Source organism: Salmo salar, chromosome 10 (assembly GCF_965601325.2).
Source record: "Salmo salar chromosome 10, fSalSal1, whole genome shotgun sequence".
NCBI classification, from domain to species: domain Eukaryota; kingdom Metazoa; phylum Chordata; class Actinopteri; order Salmoniformes; family Salmonidae; genus Salmo; species Salmo salar.
In genome coordinates, this window is record NC_138300.1 from 18,728,161 (window position 1) to 18,748,073 (window position 19,913).

The 19,913-nt window shown below is 45.7% G+C and overlaps 1 protein-coding gene across 1 annotated transcript; it reads left to right on the forward strand.

Annotated features, from left to right (window-relative positions):
• Positions 1-7,376: 7,376 nt before the first annotated feature.
• cgl (Cystathionine gamma-lyase) lies at positions 7,377-18,691 on the forward strand. Its single transcript, NM_001139993.1, has 12 exons — positions 7,377-7,600; positions 7,998-8,079; positions 8,244-8,339; positions 8,453-8,562; positions 8,886-9,020; positions 12,253-12,310; positions 12,400-12,477; positions 12,783-12,935; positions 13,233-13,354; positions 13,582-13,634; positions 17,438-17,576; positions 17,822-18,691. Exons 1-12 carry the CDS (start codon positions 7,424-7,426, stop codon positions 17,834-17,836), a joined length of 1,218 nt encoding a protein of 405 aa, NP_001133465.1. The 5' UTR covers positions 7,377-7,423; the 3' UTR covers positions 17,837-18,691.
• Positions 18,692-19,913: the final 1,222 nt, after the last annotated feature.

Below are 19,913 nucleotides of genomic sequence, written 5' to 3' on the forward strand. Positions count from 1 at the left end.
GGAGTTTCTTTGTGGTCTCATGGAAGGGTTCCAGACCTTGGCCGAACGCCACTACCAAGCATTGAACACATTGCTAGAGCAATTCCGTGGGTTGTCTACTATGCAGCCTACCACGACGGTAACCTCCCAGCCCCTCAGTTACCCGGCTGGTAGCAGCGCAGTCACCATTGTTTCCCGGCAACCCCACTTACCTCCGCCGGAGCACTTAGATGGAGAGTCGGGCACCTGTTGAGCGTTTCTCGCTCAGTGTTCACTCATCATCGAGCTGCAGCCCTCATCCTTTCCCTCAGACTGCTCTAAGATAGCATACCTCATCACACTGAGGTCCGGGAGGGCTCTCGCCTGGGCTACGGCAGTATGGGAACAACAGTCGGCCGTATGCTTCAGTCTGGAGGAGTTTGTGGCAGAGGTAAAGAAGGTTTTCGATGCTCCATTGTATGGGAGAGAGGCTGCCCGGAAGTTACTCCAGCTTCGGCAAGGCTCCCACAGTGTAGCAGACTACGCAGTGGATTTCTGCACGTTGGCAGCTGAGAGTGCCTGGAACCCGGAAGCACTGTTCGACATGTTCCTGCACAGAGTTTCGGAGGAAGTAAGGGACGAGCTTGCTGCCCAGGAACTACCTGTGGATCTCGACTCGTTCATCGCCTTGACCATTCGGATCGATGGGCGACTACGAGAATGAAGGAAGGAAGGAGATTCGATTTCACTCGCCCATCCAAGGATTCCACCTCGCCTCTGAAGTATCCTGGAAGTCCCCGATGGCTCCGTTGCCGAGAGAACCCAAGGCTACCCGAGTTTCCCCGGGAGCCTCCGAAGACTGCTGATCCACCTCTTCCCAAGCCCATGCAACTAGGCAGAGCTAGGCTGTCTCCAGCAGAACGGCTATACAGGCTTCACACTAAGAGCTGTCTGTATTGTGGGACTACTGGTCATTTCGTCTCCACCTGTCCACTAAAAGACCAGGCTCACTGGTAGGAATGGGTACTCTGGTGGGCCATACGGAGACCTTTTCCTCTCCCCTTACTCGCATCCCCTTTCATGCCATGTTGCTGTGGGAGAACCAGTCGAAATCTCTCCGGGTACTCATCGTTTCTGGGGCCGATGAGAACTTTATGGACGCTACCCTGGCTTCCGAGCTGGATATCCCCACTCAGCCCCTCTCCATTCCCATGGACATTAGAGCACTGGACGGGCGCTCTATAGGCCAGGTCACCCACAATACCACCCATCAATCTACGTGTGTCAGGGAACCACAGCGAGACGATCCAACTCCTGCTCTTTAAGCTTTATTTTGGTGTATTGCACTTGTGATTTTATGAAAGTTAAATATTTCTAATAATTTAATTTGAATTTTGCGCTCTGCAATTTCACCGGATGTTGTCGAAAGCCGAACGTCTAGCCATAGCAAGTCTCCTCAGGTTCACGTGGTATTGGGATTCTCGTGGCTCCAGCGACACAATCCCCTTATTGACTGGTCTGCCGGTGCCATCATGGGCTGGAGCCCGTTCTGCTACGCTCATCTTCCTGGGGCCTCAGAAGTTGCCCCGGACCTCTCCACCATTCCCGCGGAGTACCAGGACCTCCGGGAGATGTTCTGTAAGGCCCAGGCCACTTCGCTGCCGCCACACCGACCATATGACTGCAGGATTGTTCTTCTTCCAGGCATCACTCCGCTACGGGAACGACTGTACTCTCTGCCGGGTCCAGAGACCAAGGCTATGGAGACCTACATAGAGGACTCTAAGATAGCATACGGATGAACGGATGAACCTAGCTGCTGGGTTCATCCGTCCTTCTGCCGGCGCAGTGTTCTTTGTGGAGGACAAATCGCTGCTCCCGTGCATCAACTACCGATTGTCTCAACAACATCACAGTGAAGAATCGCTAACTGCTACCTCTCATCTCCTCAGCCTTCGAGCCGCTCCAGGGGGCCACAGTGTTCTCCAAGCTGGACCTACGGAACACCTACCACCTGGTGCGGATACGGGAAGGGGACAAGTGGAAGACTGCCCTCAACACGGCCAGCGGCTACTACGAGTACCTGGTCATGCCCTTTGGCCTTACCAACAGCCCTGCTGTGTTCCAGGCTCTGGTTAATGATGTGTTGAACCGGTTTGTCTTCATCTACCTCGATGACACCCTCGTCTTCTCCCGCTCCACCCAAGAACATGTGCTCCACATCCGACAGATTCTCCAACGCCTCCTGAAGAACCAGCAATTTGTAAAAGCAGAGAAGTGCAAATTCCATCGCTCCACCATCCCTTTTCTGGGTTACATCATCACTGCAGGGAGCGTACAGATGGATCCCGGGAAGGTAAGAGTGGTGGTGGATTGGCCCAAGCCTACGTCCTACATACAGCTGCAGCGTTTCCTGGGTTTCACCAATTTTTATCACTGCTTTATCTGGGGCAACAGCACACTGGCTTTCCCCCTGTCTGCACACACCTCTCCCAAGGTTCCGTTCATGTGGTCCCCAGCTGCTGACCGGGCGTTCCGGGATCTCAAACACCGCTTCACCACAGTTCTCATCTTGGTTCATCCTGACCCGTCCTGCCAGTTTGTATTGGAGACCGATGCTTCGGATGTCGGAGTGGGGGCTGTTCTGTCCCAGCGGTCTGCCCTGGACCTCAAGTTGCATCCCTGCGCCGCCTTCTCCCACCGCCTCAATGCCACGGAGAAGAACTACGATGTGGGGAATCGTGAGCTTCCTCCGGTGAAGATGGCATTGGAGGAGTGGAGGCACTGGCTGGAGGGGGCAGAACATGCATTCATTGTGTGGACCGACCACAAGAACCTGGAATATCTCTGCACTGCTAAGCGCCTCAATTCCAGGCAGGCTAGATGGAACCTACTGTTCATCCGGTTCAACTTCCCCCTCTCCTATCGGCCGGGATCCAAGAATGTCAAGCCGGATGCACTATTACACCGCCATAGCCCCACGACTACTACCCCGGAACCTGAGACCATCCTTCCCGCCTCTTGCCTGGCGATGGCACTCAGCTGGGGAATAGGGGACCAGGTTCGGTAGGCGCAGCTTTCCCAGCCAAACTCCAGGGGGGGGGGGGGGGGTCCAGATAACCAGATGCTCGTGCCTGACGTGGTCCTGGAGTGGGCCCACTCCTCTAGGCTTGCCTGCCACCCGGGCTCCCGTTGGACCCTGGCTTTTGTGCGACAACGCTTTTGGTGGACTACCATGGTTCCTGACGTCTCCGCATTTGATGCCCCTTGCACGGTCTGTGCACAGAACAAGACTCATCGGCAAGCTCCGGCTGGATTCTTCCAACCGCTGCCTGTCCTTCACCATCACTGGACTTTGTCACGGGTCTCCCCCCATCTGATTGCAACACCGCCATCTTGACCGTTGTGGATCGGTTTTCTACTTCATTCCTCTTCCCAAGTTACCCTCTGCCAAAGTGATGGCCCAGCTCATGGTGCAGCACGTCTTCCGGATCCATGGACTGCCAGCTGGCATGGTCTCCGACCGGGGTCCTCAGTTCTCGTCCCGGTACTGGAAGGCATTCTGCACCCTCATTGGGTTGTCAGCTAGCCTATCCTCCGGGTTCCCCCCCCAGTCCAACGGCCAGTCGGAGCGAGCCAACCAGGACCTTGAGACTACTCTGCGCTGCCTGTTCTCCGCCAACTCTAATATCTGCCCTTTCGGGTGGAATCCCGCAAACTCTTCCCCTGGTTTATCGTCCCATTTCCCATCTCCAAAATCATTATCCCCTCTGCTGTTCGTCAGTTGTTGCCCCGTACCCTTCATATACTTTCCACCTTTCATGTGTCCAGAGTTAAGCCCATGTCTCAAGCCCTTTGTCTCCTGTTGGTTCAACCTCGGGGCAGAGGGTTCCAGTGCCTTGTTGACTGGGAGGGTTATGACCCGGAGGAGAGGTGCTGGGTCCCTGCCAGAGACATCCTGGACCCAGGCCTCTTTGCAGATTTCCAACACCGGCACCCCGGTCAACCAGGTATGCGCTCAGGTAGGACGCCAGGTGGCGCCCCTAGAGGGGTGGTACTGTCACACCCTGATCTGTTTCACCTGTCTTTGTGCTTGTCTCCACCCCCTTTGGGTGGTGGACCATTCTTGATACACACGGGAATCTGTTGAGTGTGAAAAACCCAGCAGCTTGCAGTTCTTGACACAAAGCGGTGCACCTGGCACCTACTACCATACCCCGTTCAAAGACACTTAAATATTTTGCTTTGCCGATTCACCTTCTGAATGGTACACATACACAATCCATGTCTCAATAGTCTTAAGGCTTAAAAATATATTTTTTAACCTGTCTCCTCTTTATCTACACTGATTGAATGGATTTAACAAGTGACATTAATAAGGGATCACCTAGATTGACCTTGTTAGTCTGTCATGGAAAGAGCGGGTGTTGTTAATGTTTTGTACACTCAGTGTACCAGTCAAAAGTTTGGACTCACCTACTCATTCAAGGGTTTTTCTTTATTTTTACTATTTTCTACATTGTATATAATAATATTGAAGACATCAAAACTATGAAATAACATATATGGAATCATGTAGTAACCAAAAAAAGTGTTAAACAAACAAAATATATTTTAGATTCTTCAAAGTAGCCACCCTTTGCCTTGTCTTTGCACACTCTTGGCATTGTCTCAACCAGCTTCATGAGGAATGATTTTCTGCAGTGGGAACCACACATGCGTTCACCTACTCTGCTTCTCACAAAGACACATCAGTTGGAACCAAAAATCTCAAATTTGGACTCATCAGACCAAAGGACAGATTTCCATATCCATTGCTTGTGTTTCTTGGCCCAAGCAAATCTCTTATTATTATTGGTGTCCTTTAGTAGTGGTATATTTGCAGCAATTCGACCATGAAGACCTGATTCACGCAGTCTCCTCTGAACAGTTGATGTTGAGATGTGTCTGTTACTTGAACTCTGTGAAGCATTTATTTGGGCTGCAATCTGAGGCTGGTAACTCTAAAGAACTTATCCTCTGCAGCAGAGGTAACTCTGGGTCTTCCTTTCCTGTGGCGGTCCTCATGAGAGCCAGTTTCATTGTAGAGCTTAATTGTTTTTGTGACTGCACTTAAAGAAACTTTCAAAGTTCTTGAAATATTCTGTATTGACAGACCTTCTTGTCAGTAATGATGGACTGGCATTTCTCTTTGCTAATTTGAGCTGTTCTTGCCATAATATGGACTTGGTGTTTTACCAAATAGGGCTATCTTCATATATACCAACCCTATCTTGTCACAACACAACTGATTGGCTCAAATGCATTAAGAAGAAAATAAATTACACAAATGTACTTTTAACAAGGCACACCTGTTAATTGAAATGCATTCCAGGTGACTACCTCATGAAGCTGGTTATTGGGGTCAAAGGGATTTTGTAACATGGCGCCTACGGCCCCCAGGGGCCAAATCTGTGGTGGCGCCGTCTCTCCATTTTGCATACATCTACCTCTGTGCCAGATATGACTATCTCAAAATAGTCCTTCTGAATTGTACAACTGTGTTAGCACTGGAGCAGCACTGGAGCAGCGGCGACGCCATCACGTCATCAAGAAACATGACAGAAATTGGATGAATATAAAATATGAATATCTGCGGTGTGAGTGATGGAAGAAAAAAAATGTGGCCTCGGAGACGAAAAGTGTCATTTTAGGAATTTTCTAAATGGACTTCTCTATGGGGCCATCTATGGGAAATGTATTTTTGGGCTCGACTTTAGCTAAACTGCAATAGGAAATTGTCCTATGAGCACATTGTAAAGTGTACTTCTAGACTGGAACCCTGGGGCCCTAGCTACAGCCCCCAAGGGCCACATCTGTGGTGGCTCCATAACGAAACCTTTCCAAGGTATATAAAAATGTACCTCTCTGACAAATGTGGTACTTTAATATAAAAATAGTCCTGAATTGTAAAACAGTTTTACCGTTGGGGGCCATTTTGTAAAATGTCTGCCATGACCCCCCAGGGGGCAAATCTGTGGTGTCTCCATATCTAATTATTTTCAGGGTACATGAATCTACCTCCGTACCAAATGTTGGTTCTGTTATCTCAAAACAGTCCTTCTGAATTGTAAAAGTGCTACGTTTTTTTATTGATGGATAGCCAGGGGCACGCTCCAACACTCAGACAGAATTTACATTTGTGTTTCGTGAGTCCGCCAGATCAGAGGAGGTAGGGATGACCAGGGATATTCTCTTGATAAGTGTGTGAATTGGACCATTTTCCTGTCAAAATGTAACAGGCACTGTTGGGTGTCAGAGAAAATGTATAGAGTAAAAATTACATTATTTTATTTAGGAATGTAGTGAAGTAAAAGTAAAAGTTGCCAAAAATATAAATAGTAAAGTAAAGTACAGATACCCCAAAAAATGACTTAAGTAAAAATACTTTAAAGTACTACTTAAGTACTTTACACCACTGTATAACTCCGGTAAAGAAATATTCTGCCAGGTGCATAGTCTGTGGTTATAGAGTAGACCCTAGATGGACTATCGATCTATAAACATTTACATTTGACTTTAGAGTCAAACTGTCTTCTGCCTGAAACACTGAACAACAAAGCACACCTGCTCCCCCCTGTGGCACAGGACTGGAAATAGTGTGATAGAGAATAACTACTGCTTTTTATCACAGCAATACCTTGACTCTCCTCCGTAGCATCAATGTTGTTGTTGTTTTACAACATTTACATTATTATGTACTAAGTAGAAAAATACAAATTGTGTTATAATAACTCTGTGTTTATGTTTATGAATGTGGAAAAAATACACAAAACTGTCTTCAACAAATTAGTGGTATAAATGTGTCTTAGATTATTTTGAAACTAAGAACAAACAAAATGATTTGTATGTAATCAGGGGCGGACTGGGACCAGAAATTGGCACTGGCATTTCTAACACACTTTTTTCCCTTCCCTTGAGGCCCCCACACCGGCCCATTTTTTTCCCCTCAAGGCTCCAAAACCGGGCCATTTTTTTCTGGAGACCCCCATTACTAACCAGATAATTCAAAATTTGCTTTAAAAAAAACTAGTTGGACAGACCCACTGGGCTACAAATGGACCAGCCCACCAAAATGCCAGATAGCCAGTCCGCCCCGGCGAGAATGTTAATATATAATGTAGCATACTCTTCCTCCTATTGGCTTAAACCATGCATTGCATCATACCATCATTGCTGTGGAGGAAAAATAAATCATGCAAGCAAGCATAGCAAACAACCCACAAGCTAACTCGGGTTACGGGAAGTCCTTATTGAAATACCAATCGGTGACATCCTCCCCTTGTAGAGAAGTGGTGATTGGGTTAGAAAGGATTTGGTCATTACACGTCGCTGTTAAATCGCAATTTAGTTTTCGTTTAACAGTATTCAACGGTAAGGCATAGTGACACGTCACTCTCAGGGAACCGGACTGGATTTGTAACACATGGCTTCTTCACACCATCAAAACGACTTGTCTAGCGGTTTCCACCCGCAGTTCAAATCTTTCGCAACAGAGGCGATCCACGTTGGGCAAGAACCGGAGCAATGGAAATCTATGGCTGTGGTGCCACCTATTTCTCTGTCCACCACGTTCAAGCAGTATAGACCTGGAGATCATGCTGTAAGTTGCCTGATGCAATAACCTTGGTGTCTGGTATCGAAGGCTGTTAGTTCCGTATGGGGTGTCTTTATACCAATCCGGTATACTGAACCGGTCCCGTTCAACGAATTTTCTGGGAAAATGTTGGTGTTAATATTCTTATGTATGAAAGTATGGTTGCTAGTCTTTCCCTGCCTAGCACATACGTTACCCATTTTATTACACAGTCAGAATGTTGTTTGCGCAACCTCCGACAGTGATGGGGAAATTCGCTTTTTTGTGCCGAACATTGAAAGTTAACGATTTATTCGATTTTACCGAATCATTAATGACCAGGTGATCATCAGTACCAGCATCTGTTTTATTTACAGAAGCTGTGGCAAATGTGTGTTCTCTAAATGTACTTTCTTTTTATCAGGGTTTTGAGTACAGTCGGAGTGGAAACCCGACCAGAAACTGTCTGGAGAAAGCTGTTGCTGCTCTGGATGGAGCAAAACACTGTAAGTGTTCATGTCAGACACCATTTCCTCGTGAATTTGTATCTAATAAAAATTTAACAAGTTAGAGAATGTATAGCCTAAAAAGGTAGAAAATAAATCTTTAACTAGCCTCATGTGAAGATAATGTATTCTTTGAACTATCATTAACTGCATTTCCTGTGTAGGTCTTGCTCTTGCCTCTGGGCTGGCTGCGACTATGACCATCTCTCACATGCTGAAAGCTGGAGATGGCATTGTCTGCATGAATGATGTGTATGGAGGTGAGACATGGCCCACAGTGTCTGTAAAACTGTCTAGAGGACCACCAAAAGGTAGACAACGTTGTGGGTGGAAGATCGCACACATGTAAGTTGTATTTGATTTCTCTCTACAGGTACCAATCGTTATTTCCGAAAGATTGCTGCAGAAGTTGGCTTGGTTGTGTCCTTTGCTGATTGCACCAAAATCGAGTTGCTCCAGGCTGCTCTTAAGCCGAACACAAAAGTGAGTGGGATTCTAAGTCTACTAAATTACCTTATTTTACTATATTTATTTTTGCCTAAATCAACCCAGGTTTCTTATTTGTACAAGAATAGATGTCATCCAGCATCAGCGCTACTATTTCCCTTTTGTTCTTTATGTTAAGTGCTCCACCCTGAGCTTTGCCGTTAGTCAAGGGGTAATCGCTTCACTCTCACTGTGACTTGTCTCTCCAGTCCCTACATGTTATAGCTGAGTTTTTGGTTAGGAGCCAAACTATGAAACCCAAACACCTGTTGAACTTCTATTTAAAAAAAAATATGCTCTTTTATTTTCTCTTTATGTAGTTGGTATGGATCGAGACCCCCACCAACCCCACCATGAAAGTGGTGGATATCCAGGCCTGTGCAGATGTGGTCCACCAACACAACCGTGATACCGTGGTGGTTGTGGACAACACTTTCATGTCTGCCTACTTCCAGGTATGTAAATGTTTGTTTATTGATATACAGTACCAGTCAAACGTTTGGACACACTTACTCATTCCAGGGTTTCTCTTTATTTTTGCTATTTTCAACATTGTATGACATTTTCTACAAACTATGAAATAATACATGGAATCATGTAGTAACCAAAAAGGTGTTAAACAAAAATATATTTTAGATTCTTCAAAGTAGCCACCCTTTGCCTTGACGACAGCTTTGCACACTCTTCATGAGGTATTCTCCTGGAATGCATTTCAATTAAAAGGTGTGCCTTAATGCCTTAAGTTAATTTGTGGATTTTCTTTCCTTAATGCGTTTGAGCCATTCAGTTGTGTTGTGACAAGGTAGGGGTGGTAAAAGACCATATTATGGCAAGAACAGCTCAAATAAGCAAAGAGAAACAATAGTCCATCATTACTTTAAGACATTAAGGTCAGTCAATCTGGAAAATTTCAAGAACTTTGAAAGTGTCTTCAAGTGCAGTCGCAAATACCATCAAGCGATATGATGAAAATGGCTCTGAGGACCGCCACAGGAAAGGAAGACCCAGAGTTACCTCTACTGCAGAGGATAAATTCATTAGTTACCAGACTCAGAAATTGCAGCCCAAATAAATGCTTCAGAGTAACAGACAACATCAACTGTTCAGAGGAGACTGTGTGAATTAGGCCTTAAGGGTGGAATTGTTGCAAATAAACCACTAGTAAAGGACATCAATAAGAAGAGACTTGCTTGGGCCAAGAAACCTGAGCAATGGACATTAGACCGGTGGAATTCTGTCTAAATTTTTGATAGTTTCCATGTTTTTTGTGAGACTCCGAGTAGGTGAGCGGATGATCTCCGCATGTGTGGTTCCCACCGTGAAGCATGGAGGAGGTGGTGTGGGGGTGCTTTGCTGGTGACACTGTCGGTTATTTATTTAGAATTCAAGGCACACTTAACCAGCATGGCTACCACAGCATTCTGCAGCAAAACATCATCCCATCTGGTTTGTGCGTAGTGGGACTCATTTGTTTTTCAACAGGACAATGATACAACACACCTCCAGGCTGTATAAGGGCTATTTGAGCAATAAGGAGAGTGATGAAGTGCTACATCAGATGACCTGGCCTCCAATCACCTGACCTCAACCCAATTGAGATGGTTTGGACTGCAGAGTGATGGAAAAGCAGCCAACAAGTGCCCAGCATATGTGGAAACTCCTTCAAGACTGTTGGAAAAGCATTCCAGGTGAAGCTGGTTGAGAGAATGCCAAGAGTGTGCAAAGATGTCATCAAGGCAAAGGGTAGCTACTTTGAAGAATCTCAAATATAAAATATATTTTGACTTGTTTAACACTTTTTTTTGGTTACTACATGATTCCATGTGTGATATAATGTCTTCAAGAGAGCGAGAGTTGCACCCCTTCTGAAAAAACCTACACTCGATCCCTCCGATGTCAACAACTACAGACCAGTATCCCTTCTTTCTTTTCTCTCCAAAACTCTTGAACGTGCCGTCCTTGGCCAGCTCTCCTGCTATCTCTCTCAGAATGACCTTCTTGATCCTAATCAGTCAGGTTTCAAGACTGGGCATTCAACTGAGACTGCTCTTCTCTGTGTCACGGAGGCTCTCTGCACTGCTAAAGCTAACTCTCTCTCCTCTGCTCTCATCCTTCTAGACCTATCTGCTGCCTTTGATACTGTGAACCATCAGATCCTCCTCTCCACCCTCTCCGAGTTGGGCATCTCCGGCGCGGCCCACGCTTGGATTGCGTCCTACCTAACAGGTCGCTCCTACCAGGTGGCGTGGCGAGAATCTGTCTCCGCACCATGCGCTCTCACCACTGGTGTCCCCCAGGGCTCTGTTCTAGGCCCTCTCCTATTCTCGCTATACACCAAGTCACTTGGCTCTGTCATATCCTCACATGGTCTCTCCTATCATTGCTATGCAGACGACACACAATTAATCTTCTCCTTTCCCCCTTCTGATAACCAGGCTGCGAATCGCATCTCTGCATGTCTGTCAGACATATCAGTGTTGATGACGGATCACCAGCTCAAGCTGAACCTCGGCAAGACGGAGCTGCTCTTCCTCCCGGGGAAGGACTGCCCGTTCCATGATCTCGCCATCACGGTTGACAACTCCCTTGTGTCCTCCTCCCAGAGTGCTAAGAACCTTGGCGTGATCCTGGACAACACCCTGTCGTTCTCCACTAACATCAAGGCGGTGACCCGATCCTGTAGGTTCATGCTCTACAACATTCGCAGAGTACGACCCTGCCTCACACAGGAAGCGGCGCAGGTCCTAATCCAGGCACTTGTCATCTCCCGTCTGGATTACTGCAACTCGCTGTTGGCTGGGCTCCCTGCCTGTGCCATTAAACCCCTACAACTCATCCAGAACGCCGCAGCCCGTCTGGTGTTCAACCTTCCCAAGTTCTCTCACGTCACCCCGCTCCTCCGCTCTCTCCACTGGCTTCCAGTTGAAGCTCGCATCCGCTACAAGACCATGGTGATTGCCTACGGAGCTGTGAAGGGAACGGCACCTCCATACCTTCAGGCTCTGATCAGGCCCTACACCCAAACAAGGGCACTGCGTTCATCCACCACTGGCCTGCTGGCCCCCCTACCTCTGAGGAAGCACAGTTCACGCTCAGCCCAGTCAAAACTGTTCGCTGCTCTGGCACCCCAATGGTGGAACAAGCTCCCTCACGACGCCAGGACAGCGGAGTCAATCACCACCTTCCGGAGACACCTGAAACCCCACCTCTTTAAGGAATACCTAGGATAGGATAAAGTAATCCTTCTAACCCCCCCCCCCCCCCCCCCCTCTAAGATTTAGATGCACTATTGTAAAGTGGTTGTTCCACTGGATATCATAAGGTGAATGCACCATTTTGTAAGTCGCTCTGGATAAGAGCGTCTGCTAAATGACTTAAATGTAATTATAATAGTTTGTCTTTACTATTATTCTACAATGTAGAAAATAGTAAAAATAAAGAAAAACCCTTGAATGAGTGGGTGATTTCCAAACTTTTGACTGGTATTGTTGTTGGTTATGCATTGCTACATTCAGCCCAGTGACCGTTGGAGATGAATAAAGAAATAATTTGAAATGTATATGTTCCTTCACTTCACGCTCTCTTAAGTTTCCTAACACATCCAGTTATTTCCTCTCTTCATAGACTGGCTCAAACCAAGTCATTGATTAACCCAAATATACTCTGTGCTCGTCTCTTGCTCTTTAGCGCCCCTTGGCCCTCGGCGCGGACATATGCATGTATTCAGCTACTAAGTACATGAATGGTAGGTACACACTGTTTGTACATTGATGTTGACTGAAGAGAATTCCCATTGGGTTTGATCAAATCTGAGTTTAAATATTTGATTGACAGGTCACAGTGACGTTGTAATGGGCCTGGTGTCTGTGAACCGTGAGGACCTGTATGACCGACTGAGGTTTCTACAGAATGGTGAGAGATTAATGAATAGCAAATGGCAAAAAGCCATGTATGTTTAGGTGATAAACCGTCACATTTTTACCCTATGATTTGAAGCACTTGAACTTCTCAGTGAAGCAGTTGCTCAACTCTTGTGACCTACTTTCGCTCATCAAACATCCGCACATGCTCGTGATGCCAGGGCTTTCCACCAATTATAAACCGCTGATAAAGGCGGCTTTGTATAGCAGACTTGTTGGTTGTTTGTCGGAGGGACTGATTGGTATGTTTTGTAACACTTTGTTCTTCCTTATTGTGCCCTAATCCTGACCCTAAAGCCCTCGGCGCGGTACCGTCCCCATTTGACTGCTACCTGTGTAACCGCGGCCTGAAAACCCTGCACCTGCGCATGAGGCAGCACTTCAAGAACGCCCTGGCAGTGGCCACGTTCCTGGAGGCCGACCCCAGGGTGGACCGAGTCATCTTCCCAGGTGACGGAGGGATATCAAAATGTCTAACTAGTTTTTCTGTATGTTGTATAAAACACATGTAACATTTTGACATGACCTGCTTTCTGGATTATATATATATATATATATATATATATTTTTTTAATCAATGTAGTCACTCTGGTAATTCCCTGGGCCAGTATAAACACAGTTCAGTCACACAGCACATGCATCTCCAGTTACCCTCATAGTCTCTGTGATTTGAATGGACTGCATCTTGTGGTTAATGAATCTTAACAGTTGACTGACTGGTTCTGTTATTTCCTCTCCACTCTACAGGCTTGCCCTCCCACCCCCAGCACGAGCTGATGAAGAAACAGTGCACAGGCTGCCCAGGGATGATCACCTTCTACATAAAGGGAACACTGGAGAACGCCACAATGTTCCTCAGCAACTTAAGGGTAATTACAACATTTGAGATGCTCATGTGTGATTGACACGACAATGTCAAGACGAGCTGTACTGGGCTGATATGGTTATGCATACAGCGTAGTTGCTGGAAGTGACTGCAAGGATCGTCTCTTATAGTATGAATCGGGCATCATTGTATTTTACTACAGTATGTGTTGAGGATTCAATCACGGATGGACACTGAAATAACATTTTGTGCTGTTTTTTTTATTTCAAGTTGTTTGCACTTGCCGAGAGCCTCGGTGGTTATGAAAGCTTGGCAGAGCTTCCGTAAGTATATCCAAATATCATCAATAATCCTTAACATTAAACTGCTACAATATTACGATTCATTCACTATTCCACTAGTCTTGTTAATCACAATGTTTCAGCTGAACCAATTAATATGCTGTGGTATGAAAATGTACAGTATTTTAATTGCTTAACTTTTAATGCCATAAGGGGGCAGCATTGGTTAAGATACTTGTATTTATTTTGAATCAGACAATACATTTAACCTGTTTAATAGTGGAAGAAATGGAGACCTGCACACTGTCAAATAAATGGATCTAAAACTGAGGCTTGAATGCAAAATAAAGATGTTTATAGAAACATCATGGTGCCCAAAGAATATATCAGTGCAAGAAAGGGAATAAATAAAAGGTGAAACAAACATTGTGGCCTCAGGCCATCATCAGTGTAAATTGTTGGCACCCACACCTGCTTCTTGGATTGCATCCTACCTGGCAGGCCGTACCTACCAGGTGATGTGGAGAGGATCTGTGTCTGCACCACGTACACTCAGTACTGGTGTCCCCCAGGGCTCGGTTCTAGGCCCTCTTCTCTCGATACACCAAGTCACTCAGCTCCGTCATATCCTCACATGGTCTCCTATCATTGCTATACGGATGACACTCAACCTCTTATTGCCTTCCACCTGCTTCTTGGATTGCATCCTACCTGGCAGGCCGTAGCTACCAGGTGACGTGGAGAAGATCTGTGTCTGCACCCCGTAGAAGGGGGTTCTGACACCCAGGTGGCGAGACTCATCTCTGTATGCCTGGCAGATATCTCAACGTTGGATGTCGGCCCACCGCCTCAAGCTCAACAAGACGGAACTGCTCTTCCTCTGGGGGAAGGCCTGCACGCTCAAAGACCTCTCCATCACGGTTGACAACAACAGTGTCGGCCTCTCAGAGTGCAAAGAACCTTGGCGTGACCATGGACAACACCCTGTTGTTCTCTGCAAACATCAAAGCAGTGACCTGCTCCTGCAGGTTGATGATCTACAACAGTGGTTCCCAAACTTATTTTATAGTCCCGTACCCCTTCAAACATTCAACCTCCAGCTGTACCCCCTCTAGCACCAGGGTCAGCGCACTCTCAAATGTTGTTTTTTGCCATCATTGTAAGCCTGCCACACACTGTACAATAACATAATGAGTGTGAGTTTGTCACAACCTGGCTCGTGGGAAGTGACAGAGCTCTTATAGGACCAGGGCACAAATAATATAAGAATAAATTATTTTGCTATCTTACATATTAAACCGTATGTTAATTTAAATGTGAATAATTCACCACAGGTTAATGAGAAGGGTGTGCTTGAAAGGATGCCCATAACTCTGCAATTTTGGGTTGGAGAGAGTCCGTCTTAAGTCATTTTTCACACGCAGTATGTGCCTGTATTTAGTTCATGCCCGTGAGGGCCGAGAATCCACACATAGGTACGTGGTTGCAAAGGGCATCCGTGTCTTAACAGCGCGATCGCAGCCCAATCCAGAAATCTGGCAGTGGCTTCTAATTTAAATTACATTTTCACAGAACCGCTTGTTACAATTGTTCCTCTCTTATTCAGATATCGGTAAGTGGACTGGAGACGGCATGAAAGGGATAACGAATCCAGTTGTGTCGTCCGTTTCGGGAAAGTAATTGCGCACCCAACTCACTCAGGTGCTTCGCTATATCACATTTGACATTGTCCGTAAGCTTTTTTTATTTGCACACAAGAAAATCATACAATAATGTAAAGAACTGTGTTGTCCTTGTTAATGCAGACAGAGAAGAGCGCCAACGTCTTAATCATAGCCTCAATTTTTGTCCCGCACAATGAATATAGTTGCGGAGAGTCCCTGTGATCCTAGATTCAGATCATTCAGGAGAGAAAAAAACATCACCCAGATGGGCCAGTCGTGTGAGAAACTCATCATGCAAGTGGTCAGACAAGTGAAAATTATGGTCAGTAAAGAACTTTAAGCTCATCTCTCAATTTAAAATACTTTGCCCCTTGATAACCAGGACACTTCTGTATGTTGTAAAAGCGTTACATGGTCGCTGCCCATATCATTGCAAAGTGCAGAAAATACGAGTTCAGGGGCCTTGCTTTAAAAGTTAACCATTTTCACTGTAGTGTCCAAAACAAACATCTTTCAAGCTGTCAGGCATTTCCTTGGTGGCAAGAGCCTCACGGATGCTGCAGTGTACCCAAGTGGAGTCGGGAGCAACTGCTTGCACATGTGTTACCACTCCACTATGTCTCCATATCATAGCTTTTGCACCATTAGTACAGATACCAACATGACTTGACCACCAAAGTCTATTTGATGTCACAAAGCTGTCCAGTACTTAAAAAATATCCTCTCCCGGTTTCCAGTGGTTTGCAGAAGAGGTCTTCCTTAATTGACCCCCCCCCCCCCATAAATGTGACGGACATATACCAGGAGCTGTGCCAGCTGTAACGCATATAATTCACTGGCTTGTATGCGAAGCAGTAATTGTTTCAAAACATCTCCTGCCATGTCACTGATGTGTTGTTTGATGAAGGCATTGTCTGTAGTTTTTTTGGGGCCTTTTCCTCCAGCATTGTCCCAGCCTTATCCACGGTAGCAGGAATAATTAAGTCATCCACAATAGTATGGGGCTTGCCTGTCCTAGCCACTCGGGAAGCTAAGACTCTTCTAGACTCTTCTTATTAATGGTGTCTGTTGCGTTTATACGTCTTACAACTCGAAGGTCGTCTTTATTCTCGCTCAAACTCCCGTGGCTTATTTTTCAAATTGTCATGTTTCGTTTCTAAATGTTAGGTTTCCCGTGAGAGTAGCGGTTGTGATTTTTTTTTTTTTGGGGGGGGGGGGGGGGGAGATACCTGCTCTACAACATCCGTAGAGTACCGCGCGCCGCAGGTCCTAATTTATGCACTTGTCCTATTCAGTCTGGACTTACTGCAACTCGCTGTTGGCTGGGCTCCCCGCTTGTGCCATCAAACCCCTGCAACTTATCCAGAACGCTGCAGCCCACCTGGTTTTAAACCTTCCCAAGTTCTCTCATGGTCCTCTGCACACTCCACTAGAGCCCATGGTGCTTACCTACGGAACTGCACCTCCCTATCTTCAGGCTATGCTCAAACCCTACACCTCAAACCAGAGCACTCTGTTCTGCCACTTCCGGTCTTTTGTCCCTCCCGCTCAGCCCAGTCCAAGCTCTTCTCTGTCCTGACACCCCAATGTTGGAACCAGCCCCCCCCCCCCCCCAAAGCTAGAGCAGAGCCCTAACCCATCTTCTGAAAAACATCAAACCCCACCTCTTCAAAAAGTATCTTAAATAATCCCCCTTCTAGCTCTCTCTACTGATAGCTACGAAATTGATGAATAATGTACTTTCGATGTCCGTGTTATGTGGTTGTCCCACCTGGCTCTGAATGCACTAAGTCACTCTGGATAAGAGCGTCTCCTAAATGACGTAAATGTATTTGGCATTCAAGCCTCAGTTTTGGATCTATTCCCTTTGACAGTGTGTGGGTCTCTTTCTTCCAGTATTCTTATTTGGACTCCTATGCACCTGGAACAGACACTCTTCAGTAGTAAGGACCTTTTTAAAAGAGCCCAGACGGCCTCTGATCATACCTGTCCAATAGTGTCATGATAAAATGTCTATTTCCAAGTGCTTTCAAAGATACTCTGCTAATTGAGGCACGTTATACACACCCCTGCATAATTTGTCCTTTATCAGAAATAAGCTTTTTTTTTGTTGTACTTTAAGACGTGGATTCTCTTTGAATATTGAGCTATTTATTACCCTCTTCTTTCCCCCTCTCTCAGGGCGATAATGACCCATGCGTCTGTTCCTGAGAGTGATAGGGCCGCCCTGGGGATCAGTGACACAATGATCCGTCTGTCCGTGGGGCTGGAGGACGAGCAGGACATCGTCGAGGACCTGGAACAAGCCCTGAATGCCGCTGTGAGTACACTAGAGTACACTCTCTAAATTCAGCTAGCCTAACACCAAGAACCACAGATTTCTGCCCAGCGCGAAGTACGGTATCTCTGCCAAGTCCAGACAAATGGGTCCTGGTCAAGAAGTGATAATTATCCCTAGAATATTTTGCCCCACATCTGTAGCAGATCTGAATATCCCATTGCTCTTGAATATCCTGACCACACACAGTTGTTTCCATCTAATTTATTCCCTTTTTCTTTGAGCAGCATGCAAAGAAGTAATGTCTTCGGGATGTCCCATGACCAGAGGTGGTCTGTCGTCAGCGGGACGGAGGCAGGAGTACCCGGTGTTTATAGCCGCGTACAAGGAGAGAGCGGCGCTTTAGGACAACGCACATAAACAATGAAAGCATCATCAGGGAACAACCTTCTCTTTAAAACATTACACCTTAATTATTTCATTTATTCTTTGGATGCTGATATTTATCAGGAGCACTTCCAAGAACTTTAATCCATTTGGCTGCTTTTGCATTGTTTTTTTTTTTTACGTTATCTTTTGTTTTGGAGGGTGTTGACGGGGCATTGTGAATGAGGTTGTTATTCAATCAAAACTGGTATCCGGGACACTAGAGTAAGGCAAAACAGTTGTTTTAACTAAATTAAGCAGAAAAACTCGAGGACTAATGAACCATAAGGTCTTGCTCTGGAAATGTCTGGATAGCAGTTTTGATTAAATATAACTGTCTGGTACGATCAAATGTATGCCTAGTAAAGGGAGAAGCTTTGTCTTAAAGGAAGTTGGCCAGTGACGGAGTGCCAGCTTGTCCTGGCCGAGCAGTTTTATATTTTTAATGGAATGACAAACTAGTGCCGTGGTAGGATTATACTTTGAGCTATGTGGTGTTGCTGAACTTGACCCAGAGTTCACTAACAGGCTTGTTCTCCGATCAAAACACAGTGACATCAGGGTTTTCTATCTGAGAACAAACCCCACATGTTGAAGTTCTCTCTCATCTGACGGTGTAATAATCTATTACATATACATACTGTATCTGCCTGCTACTCAATGAATGTGCTTCGTTTGGGAAAGACCTTGTTTGATCATTACCAAACTCAATAAAATCAGTTTGCATTACATTAACCTGTGCCTTTCACTTCCTGAAACACTGTACACTGCGTCAACAATTAATTTTATTGTTGAACAAACAATGCTCTGTCAATCCAAAATGTTATTGAACCTCAAACCTGAATGTTTAACAAAGGGAAAGTGAGTTGTCTTTCTCAGGGAAATATAAGTGTGCACAATTAGGCAACTAAATTACAAAAATAATTTCTCTCAACTCACTTCTTTATTCTCAATTTTTAGAGTAAGTGTAACATAACACAATGACAATTAACATTTTTGGCCTTTCAAAAATATTCAGTGACCAATATAGCCACCCTTATTTTCAATAACTGCCATGAGCCTTCCATCCATGGAGTCTGAGTTTATTGATCTGTTCACGATCAATTTTCACTGAAGCAGAAACCACAGCCTCCCAAATGCTGTTCAAAGAGGTGTATTGTCTTCCATCACTGTAAATCTCACATTTGAGAAGGGCCCACAAGTTCTCAATAGGATTAAAGTCAGGTGAGCAAGTCATTATTCAGGCATCTTTGAGGCCCTTGTTGGCTAGCCAAGCAGTGGAGTGCTTGGATGCATGTGATGGAGCATTGTCCTGCATAAAGATCATGGCCTTCTAGAATGCTGAGGACTTCTTCCTGTACCACTGTTTGACGAAAGAATCTTCCAGAAACTGGCAGTAGGTTTGGGAGTTAAGTTTCAGTCCATCTTCAACCCGAAAAGGTCCAACTACCTCAATGTATCAGCCCATACCAGTACCCCTCCTTCACCTTGCTGGCACCTGACTCGAAGTGCTGCCCTGTGTCCATTACTGATCCAGCTACAGGCCCATCCATTTGGTCCATCAAGAGTCACTTTCATTTCATCTGTCCATAAAATCTGTCTTCAGGTATTTCTTTGCCCAATCTTCACGCTTCAACTTGTGGTCTTGTTTCAGTCTTCTTGACCTTGGCCATGTCTCTGAGCACTTGACACCTTGTACTTCTGAACACTCCAGGTAGGTTGCAGTTCTGGAATACGGTGGCACTGGAGGATAATGGGTTCCTGGTAGCTTGACGTTTAATTCTTCTCAAGTCTTTTGCAGTTAATTTGTGTTTTTTGCGCCCCAGTTGACTATTCGCAACAAAACGTTTGAATGTCCGGTGGTCACACCTCAATAGTTTAGCTATTTAAAGAGTGTTGCATCCGTCTGAAAGGCATTTTACATTTTGGGCTTTTCAGTGTCAGTTAAATTTA